We start from the raw sequence: 9,502 nt of genomic DNA on the forward strand, positions 1-9,502 counted from the left end.
TTCATTATTTTTTTGGGAGGATATGCACCCAAAGACATTTCTTTTCATATCTGAAAATATAGGCTATTTAAACTCTGATAGAACCACATATTAGGGGACATTTACAACAATGCAAGGATGTCACTTCATGTCATAATGTTTGCTGTCACTTCTCCAAGTTTGAAACCAGCAAGCACACAATAATACTCCTGAAAGAGTTATAAATTAAGTAGGTTCCGTTTTTACACACGTCCATCTATAAATCCCATACATAATTGTTGCACCATGTTAAAACCTTTCAAACGGGAACCCACTATCTACCAAATTAATATGAATGAAAAGGACTGAAAGTGATTACCACCAAAATTCACAACTCAAGATTTCATAGGGTTTATTCAACTTCCACTTAAGAAAGGGGAAGCATGTTTGGACTGCAGGGAAGTTTTTAGCAATTATTTCTGCATCATAATGACAAAAACGTGCAATGCAAAAAGTCTATTCTTAACAAGAATTTCATCATTTTTAAACCTAAACCGTTTTAAACAACTAAAAGTGAAATACATTTCTACCAATTCAGGAAGACAAAACGCGTATTCAAGATACAATCTTTGAACACAAGCATTAATATTCTACACAGTAATTTTATTTTATTTTGAAGTGGAGAACGGGTATTGTTCAAAATTCATGTATAACTTTGATTAAAGGTTTTGATCCACTTCAAACGTTGACTACTGTACGTATACTGTATAGGCCTATTAGAAAACAAGTTCAAAAATACTCTTAAGAATACTCATTGCAGTGTATACATTGATTTAAAATGTGTTCATCAGTATCCATAGGTTCTGATACACATGAGTTGTCCAAATGGTGGTGAAGCACATCAGAAGTTTTCTTTGTTGAATATAAATTCAGCTCCAGATTCTGTGTGTGAATGACACTGCTTCCCCAGAGCTGTGGCCAGTGCCGTGGGACCACACAGGAAAACGCCAACTTTTGAACTGAGAGAAGGAAGAGAAAACATAATACTCAGCAAGTGTAGAAAGCCTTTAAAAAAAGCATTTTTTCACTAAAGCAAGAAGCCCCAAGAGGCCGTGGTTTACGGTGAATTTAGAACAGCTAAAGTGTTGTTAGGCACGACTGTTTTTAGAGTAATTTACAGCGGCTTTGAACGTGGCTCAACCAATTATAATCAAGGACTGGAACGATCTGTTTTATAATGGTTCATTTAGCACAGTCTACATACCCTGGGTGTTGGGTAGCGATGGCACTGAACTCATTGTCCCAGTTGGGTTTACCATACCGAGTCTTCTGCTTAAGCCCAGTGATAGGATCATCCTCCGCCTCGTATTGAACCCTAAGGTGGGCCGCCTTTAAACAGTAATCAAAATGACTATCAGAGGACAGTTTGTATTTCAGTGAAGTTCAAAATGGCTTACATTATCTGCCATTCAACAAGCACATCTTTCCGCCCACCTCAGCGTCTTTCCAGCGTGTGAGATAGATGTTGTAACTGAGGAAATCACTCATGTTTTTATCTGTCATCTGTCTTTCCAAACTCTGCAGGAGGTCTGCGAACCATTCAAAAGCCTGTGTCTCCGGACACAGCCAATAGAAATAGATCTGCACAAGTCAAATGTCAGAACATTACTTTAGTAACCCTTGCAATCCACATTACTTACATTACTCGACTTCTTTCAGACTAGTGGAAAGTATGGATTTATTTTTATTTATTTTATTACATTCTATTTTTGTCTATAGACTTCATTTGCAAAACATCTTTAAAGTAGAACATACATTTTACACTTTTATTCATATACTGTATATATATATATATATATATATATATATATATATATATATATATATATATATATATATATATATATATCATATATGTATATATATCATATATGTATATGTATATTTTCCTAAAGTATATATATATTCCTATATGTAAAATAAACGTGGCATCTGCAAACAAATGAAAACAAAGATGTTGTTCTATCATTCAAAGTTTCAATTGCTAAACTTAATGCTGTTCATCACCTTTTTGGTGAAGACGTTTTTGTTCTCCTGGACGTGCTTGTACCACACAGACTTCAGAACAGAAGCGAAAGGTGTCACACCAATACCGGCGCCAACCAGCATCACAACTTCATAACGAAAGACGTCTTCACTGGCCGTCCCAAACGGCCCATCCACAGCCATCCTACACAGAGAACACCAGAGAGCCATTATGCATGGGAACATTCTTTGCAAGACGTTTCACAGAAATAACTGAGCATTGCATTGTTCGCTTATCATGTTGTACAATTTGCATTCTTCCAGTTCTGTACTGAAGGAGGAAGAAATTAGGAAACGCACAGGAAGAAACGGCAACAAAAATTCACTCATGTTGAAATCGCTGTATTGCCTACCATCTTCTCAAACAGAAACCTGGTCTTCCCACACTTCTCTTATTTGCAACTGTGATTGTACGCCCACATCCCCTTTTTACACATGTATTTTCCCATTTTACAAGTGAAACTCTCTAGTACTATTTAAAACACTGCATCTGTGTAATTCAAGTTTTTGAGTTCCATAAGAAAAATTTGACATTAAGAAGATAGTTCACCCATTTGCACATTAATATTCACCTTCATGTTGTTCCAACCCTGTATGACTTTCTTTCTTCTGCAGATGAAGACATTTTGAAAAATGTTCTTATCCATACAATGAAAGTAAGTGCTGTCCAAAACAAGTCATACAGGTTTTGAATAACATGAGGGTGGGTTAAATGATGACAGAATGTTCACCATCTCTTTAAATAACACATCTGTCACTTTAATCTTACTTCGGTAGTGTCCAAGCATCCAGCACCACAGTCTTGTCACCTCCACAGGCCTTATAAAGGGCTTCTGTCCAATCCCCTACAATTCGGATATGCACGCTAAGGTGGTCTTCCTCCGGGGCAGAGGTCAGGGTGAAGGGATGCCACTCCAACTGAGAGATCGACGGGCACTGGATGAAAACATACTGTCCGACTTCCATCTTAAAGCCCTTCTTCTTCAACTGCAGCTCGAGGGTTTTGGAAGGGTGCATCACTACCTGCAAAGTGGCGTAATATGGTGAGAGGGGAAGAAATTGATTGGTTGCTAATTAAATAACTTGATTTCCTAACCTTGGTGATCACCACTTTCTGCTGTGAGCGATAGAAGCGCACCAGTCTCTCGCAGACGTATAGAAACATGGGGCCAACCACCCACTTCCACGTCTGTAAGAGGAAGTACATGTGTTTTAAATGCTAACAATAAATTTGTATGTATTTATGTGCTAAAATATGGTTATTATGGAAGCTTGTTTCCAAAAAAAAAAAAAAAAAAGGTAATTACAAGAAATTTTTTAATTAAGACACAATTTACTAATTCGTTCCCTTATTTTAGTTTAAATCATGCCCACAAACTTAAAATTCGTTCTCACAACTTATTCATTTGTTCCCTCGATTTAGTAATTAGTGGCCATGTTGTACTAATTCGTTCCCTAGTTTTGATTTAAAGGATTTGTTCACTTTCAAAAAATGTTTTGCTGATAATTTACTCACCCCGATGTCATCCAAGATATCCATGTCTTTCTTTCTTCAGTCGAAAAGAAATTAAGGTTTTTGAGGAAAACATTCCAGGATTTTTCTACTCAGAATGGACTTCAATGGCAACCAACTATTCCAATGTTTAAAGAAGGTTCAAATGTCCGTCTCAATGCAGCTTCAAAGTCTCTACACGATCCCAGTCGAGAAATAAGGGTCTTATCTAGCGAAACGATCGGTCATTTTCATTTTTAACCACAAATGCCCGTCTTGTACCATCTCTGAGATGTGCCACGTATAACGTCATCACGTTGGAAAGGTCACGAAAAAAAAAATATATATATTAGAAAATGAGATGGAATTTTTTGCCCTTTCCTATCTTTTTGAACCGGAGTACACAGACAAATAACTTAGATAGATGACGTGACACGTGACCTTTCCAACATGATGACGCAATGCGTCGCACATCTCAGAGATGGTACACGACAAGCATTTGTGGTTTAAAAGTGTATTTATATATATTTTTTTTTTTGGGGGGGGGGGGGGGGGGGGGGGGTGACCGATCGTTTCGCTAGATAAGACCTTTATTTCTCGACTGGGATCGTGTAGAGACTTTGAAGCTGCATTGAGACGGACATTTGAACCTTCTTTAAACATTGGTATAGTTGGTTGCCATTGAAGTCCATTATATGAAGAAAAATAATGAAAGAAAGACATGGATATCTTGGATGACATCGGGGTGAGTAAATTATCAGCAAAAAATGTTTTGAAAGTGAACTAATCCTTTAACTAAAACAAGGGAACAAACTATTACAACATGGCCACAATTTAGTACAACAAGGGAACAAATTATTATATTATGGGCATTATGTGGTAAAGTGAGGGAACAAATTATTATATTGTGTGCACAATTTACTTAAAACGAGGGAACGAATTAGTAAATCATGCTTATGTTGTAAGCCGTGGTAACAAATTGTTCATTCGTGGCCACGATACAGATATAATCTCCTGCATGTTATGTGCGGGTTGAAAGAAATTGTGAGATGAAAAGTTGGATTTTTAATTGCAAATTTATATCTCACAATTTGAATATAATTTGAGTTTATATCTGACTTTTCTCGTGATCGTGATATATAAGTTAGCAATTGTGAGTTATAAAATCTGAACTGGGAGATATAAACTAGCAATTGCGAGAAAAAAGAATTGTTTGATTAAAGTCAAAATTAATCTGCCCCGTGGCAGAAACAAGCTTCCATAGATTATAGATTGTATTTGAGATTTGTGATATACCATCGGTGCGTTCCCAGCAAAGACAGGTTCAGGGCAGTTGGTGCCATTTTGACCCCAGGTCTCAAACTTGCTGTGACATTCAATAGGGTTGTGCACTTTTTCACTTTCAAGAGTCTGGCCTCGCACAATACGCCTACACAGACATACTGTTATTGCATAAATAATGCATGATTTTTATCCTGCTAGCATTATGTACCTGTCAACATGTACTGTATTATGACTGAGATGTGCCATCAATTTACATGATGGTTCAATAAAGGCTGCTGGAAAAACCTGCCTTTTATTAGCTTACAAAAGTACCCAACTGTGTGTTCACTAGCATGAATGATCAGAAATGAGTTGGTGTTTTCAAATCAACAACTATTAAGCCAGGGACACACCAAACCGACTTAGTTTTTTAGGGGGGGGTTTGTGTTGGTTTGGTGTGTCCTTACCTTTAAAATGTAATTTATTCCTGTAATGGCAAACTGAATTTTCAGCATCATTACTCCAGTCTTCAGTGTCACATGATCATTCAGAAATCATTCTAATATGCTGATTTGCTGCTCAAGAACTAAAAACTTCTCTTTAGATGTATTATTGCATTTGTTCATTCAAAACAGGATTATATAATGTATCATATTGTGAGATTCAGATTTGGTTTAGATTTTGATGATCAAAAAATAAAAAATAGTAATTAAATTACACTCTCACCCAATTCCATGAAGCACCAGACCAATGAAAAAGACGATGAAGAGGTGATGGGTGTACCAGAACACCTCGAAATACGACCTTCTGATGACCTCCATGGAGGAAGTGATGATGAGGATGAGGGCGAGGGTGATGACCACCCCCGTCAGTCCCGCTATAGTTGTGAACATCACTATGGTTGGGTTCTGGGAAATCAAAAACACAAAAAATGACCACATTATAAAACATTACGGTCAAAAAGAGACAAAGTTAGAGTAGACGGTGCAGTGCAGTTTTCAGACTGATGTACGCTACTGTTCAAAAGATTGTTTTTTTGTAAAAGAAATTCATATTTTTATTCAGCAAGGACAGTGGTAGTAAAGAGATTTAAAATGTTACAAAATTTCAAATAAATGCTATTAAAAAAAAATCTAATCTGTTGTAGGTTCTCTCAATTACAGCTATAAATACAGTATACCTTTTTTAGCAGTGTCGATTGTGTTTCAACATGGCACTATAAATATTTTTGTAATGATCATAAGCTTTTCATCCTCTCAATTTTCTATTTCTGGCTATTGTCCACTGGGTCATCATTGCAACACTATGGCAACAGAATTTAAAAAATCATGTGACCACAACATCAGCAGCAGCATGATGGTTCTGTGATGTAACCGTGGGTGGAAGTGGGAGGTATCCTACGGGCCTGAAGTCAGATCAGTTGGAGGTTCCTTGCGTAATGAGCGGGAAGCTGCTTCAGAATCAGTGTTTTAGAGGGAACTTCTGCTGACACTGAGAATGTGTAACTCTGACACAAAAATGTGTGACTGAAATGAGTAAAGACCTTGCAAAACTCACTGGAAAGACTCACCGTCTCATTGGTTCTGATGGGGTTCAGGTAGGATCTGTTGTCATTGTTGCCGATTTGAGAGAGCACGTAGGGCAGGTAACTGCTGTTGATCATGAGCTGGGAATCCATGAATCTCTCAAAGTTAAACAAGTGAGCTATGATGTGGATGGCTGGGGGAATATACAAGAAATCGAGATGGTCCTCACTGCAGAACATGAAATCCAGGGGGAGGAGTCGGATCCAGATCCAACTCCTCCCACCTTACATATACCTAAACCTACCCATCTCCACCCCCTGATCCCTAAACCCACCCCTAAACCTACCCATCTCCACCCCTTATATCTGGATCCAACTCCGCCCCCTGGATCTCGTGTACTGCATTGAGGTTGAAGTTGAAGTTAATTATCTATAAAATATCATACATGCAAGACATATAGGCTACACTGTAAATATGACTTTTTTTTAAGTTGTAAATAAAACAAAGATCATGTATTACAATTTTAAATAACTGTTTTCAACTTGAATATATTTTAAAAATCTAATATATTCCTGTGATGGTAAAGCTGAATTTTCAGCATCATTACTCCAGTCTTCAGTGTCACATGATCCTTCAGAAATCATTCTAATATGCTCATTTGCTTTCTCAGTTATTATCAATTATTATTGGTGCTCAATTATTAATCGTGTTTTTTATTTTTATCAATGTTGAAAACAGTTTTCGCTGCTTAATATTTTTGTGGAAATCATGATGCATTTTTTTTTTGATGAACAGAAAGTTCAAAGAAATTTTTAATATTATAAATGTATTTACTGTTGCATCCTTGCAGAATAAAAGTACTAATTTCTAGTAAAAAAAAAAAAAAAAAAACTAAGCAGCACAACTGTTTTCAAATTTTATAATAATAAGAAATGTTTCTTGAGCAGCAAATCAGCATATTAGAATGATTTGTGAAGGATCATGTGACACTGAAGACTGGAGTAATGATGCTGAAAATTCAGCTTTGCCAACACAGGAATAAATATAATTTTAAAATATATTCAAAAAGAAAACAGTTATTTTAAATTGCAATAATATTTCACAATCTTACTGTTTTACTGTATTTTGATCAAATAAATGCAGCATTTGTGAGTATAAGAGAATTATTTCAAAAACATAAAATAAAATAAAAAAGTAATTAATCAAACTTCTGACCCCCAGTTAATTGTGAAATTTATTGGCAATTTACTGAGTGAAAATTGTTTCTACACCAAATTTTAGGTTTAGTGCCATTTTAGAAAGATTTGAAAATCGACAAAAGATTAGGAAAAGGATTTAAACGTGGAAACTAAGTGAAAGTGTCTTTCTTACAGTACCTGTGTGGAGGGCAATCATGTAGGCCACCAGTTTGTGGAAAGTGAGGTTTCTGTCTAGCTGACGGGCTGCAGTGCGGCTACAGCACTGTGAACACACACACACACACACACACACACATACACATCACTTTTCACTATCTGAAGTGGATAAGCCTTTCACTTTCGCTCTGATGCTCCTCTCCTGACCTGTATGGATCCGCGTAGGAACGAGAGCAGGTTTCGGCAGACGGGAAGCAGGATCAACATGCAGTTGAAATTCAGACATGCAGCTGGAGCTCTAGCCCAGGAGAGAGCATGCTGTGGGCACAGAGATAGAGAGAGACAGGGGAAGTTTCATTTCCCATTTTAAGCTCTGAACAACATGTCTGCATTTAAATACGCACTAAATATATAGTGCTTCCAGATAAAATGTAAATGTAACATTTTACATATAAACATTGTACTCTTACAGAAGTTCTGAGTAGAATCTAACAATACATTAGCATAGAAATTAAAGTACAATATACAAACAAGAAATTAGATGTTATATATTTAAAATGTATAAATGATTTGACACTTACCCCAAGTATGACTCTAGTATAGTAGTATCTGTCAAACAAAAATGCCATGTAAAAATGTACAAAGAGAAACGCATTGATGCCGAGCCACACAAGCTGAAAAACAGAACGGGGGACGTTTAAGAAATTTGGTAATGATTAAAAGTAATTAAAGTATAAAACATTAATAGTATCTCTGTTTTTCAGTATGTTTAACAAATAACTGTGCTAAAAGATAACACAAAAAGCAAGTAATCTGAAAAAAGGAAGAACTTCAGAATCCAAAGATTATTAAGAGATTTTAAAAAGTTAATTTAAATAAGAAACCGATCCTAAAATCCTAATTCCAATAGCTTACAATAACAAAAATGGATAGTCCTTCATTTGCTGCAAAGTTTCCCATGGTGTTGAGCTGTGTTTTAAGAGAAGATCAAGAGAGAATTTGAAGAAAGACACAATATAAATGGGGATATAAAGCATAGAAGCAAGTCAGGAAATGTCATCACAAATCAGAAACCACCAAGCGAAGTTCCTCAACCCTAGGGGATGGATCAGGTGAACTCTCACTTCTCTTTCTGGTTAATAGCTCAGTCTGCATGTTAATCTTTAATATAATGTTAGCTGTTATAGTGTCAAAACCGTTAGGATTTAAATAATGTTTCTGCAATTGTTACAGGTTTTAACTTAAGTGAACCTGGCCCCCCCCCCACATATAGACAGACAGAAAAGATCAATAAACTGATGTCCTTTCACGGACAAAATATCATTCGCTTTTATTTATTTATTTTATTATGGGTTTAGCTGACAGTTGCACATATCAAAAGCAGTGATGTGATGTGCTATACAGTGCTTATGGACATGTTTTTAAGGGAGTTTCCAGATGCAACCCTGACCACAGTCTTGCTAAATGAGTTAACTCGTTCATTCAACACCCCACGGGGGGGCAGTAAAGTTAAGATACAATCAAATACTGCCCTCTATGAAAAGAATGGCATTTTATACTTTTTGTAGGAAAAATGAGAACAACGTGCAAAAGGGGATCCCAGATGAGACGAGTTCAAAACAGGAGTGTAAACAAAGGAAAAACAATCAATTAAATGATTCTTTGCAGGATTATGAAGGTCCTGGCCTGGTAACCCAACTGTAATCTTTACTATTCTGAAAGCATTTATAGGCATTTATTTGAATTTAGGCCATATGTTGTCATAAGATAGGACACTATCATATGACCAATCAGAACTAGTTTAACAGTCTTACTATTTTTTT

At 36.3% G+C, this 9,502-nt stretch overlaps 1 protein-coding gene across 1 annotated transcript; it reads right to left on the minus strand.

Moving 5' to 3' along the window:
- Positions 1 to 353: 353 nt before the first annotated feature.
- Positions 354 to 9,443, minus strand: cybb (cytochrome b-245, beta polypeptide (chronic granulomatous disease)). Its single transcript, XM_084396170.1, has 13 exons — positions 8,595 to 9,443; positions 8,261 to 8,353; positions 7,887 to 7,997; positions 7,701 to 7,785; positions 6,369 to 6,517; positions 5,525 to 5,706; positions 4,832 to 4,964; positions 3,140 to 3,232; positions 2,813 to 3,066; positions 2,026 to 2,188; positions 1,453 to 1,599; positions 1,223 to 1,347; positions 354 to 977 (listed from the first exon to the last, which is right to left on the minus strand). The coding sequence occupies exons 1-13, from the start codon at positions 8,637 to 8,639 to the stop codon at positions 860 to 862; spliced, it is 1,698 nt and encodes a 565-aa protein (XP_084252296.1). The 5' UTR covers positions 8,640 to 9,443; the 3' UTR covers positions 354 to 859.
- Positions 9,444 to 9,502: the final 59 nt, after the last annotated feature.

This window comes from Rutilus rutilus, assembly GCF_951802725.1.
Source record: "Rutilus rutilus genome assembly, chromosome: 22".
Lineage (NCBI taxonomy): Eukaryota > Metazoa > Chordata > Actinopteri > Cypriniformes > Leuciscidae > Rutilus > Rutilus rutilus.

Excerpts from the sequence above, each read along its gene's own strand:
- cybb (XM_084396170.1), bottom strand. The coding sequence starts at position 8,639 with ATGGGAAACTTTGCAGCAAATGAAGGACTATCCATTTTTGTTATT. Across the intron at positions 6,518-7,700 it reads CATGATTGCCCTCCACACAG|CCATCCACATCATAGCTCAC; the intron begins GTACTGTAAGAA and ends ATATTCCCCCAG. Across the intron at positions 5,707-6,368 it reads CCATCAGAACCAATGAGACG|AACCCAACCATAGTGATGTT; the intron begins GTGAGTCTTTCC and ends TTGATTTCCCAG.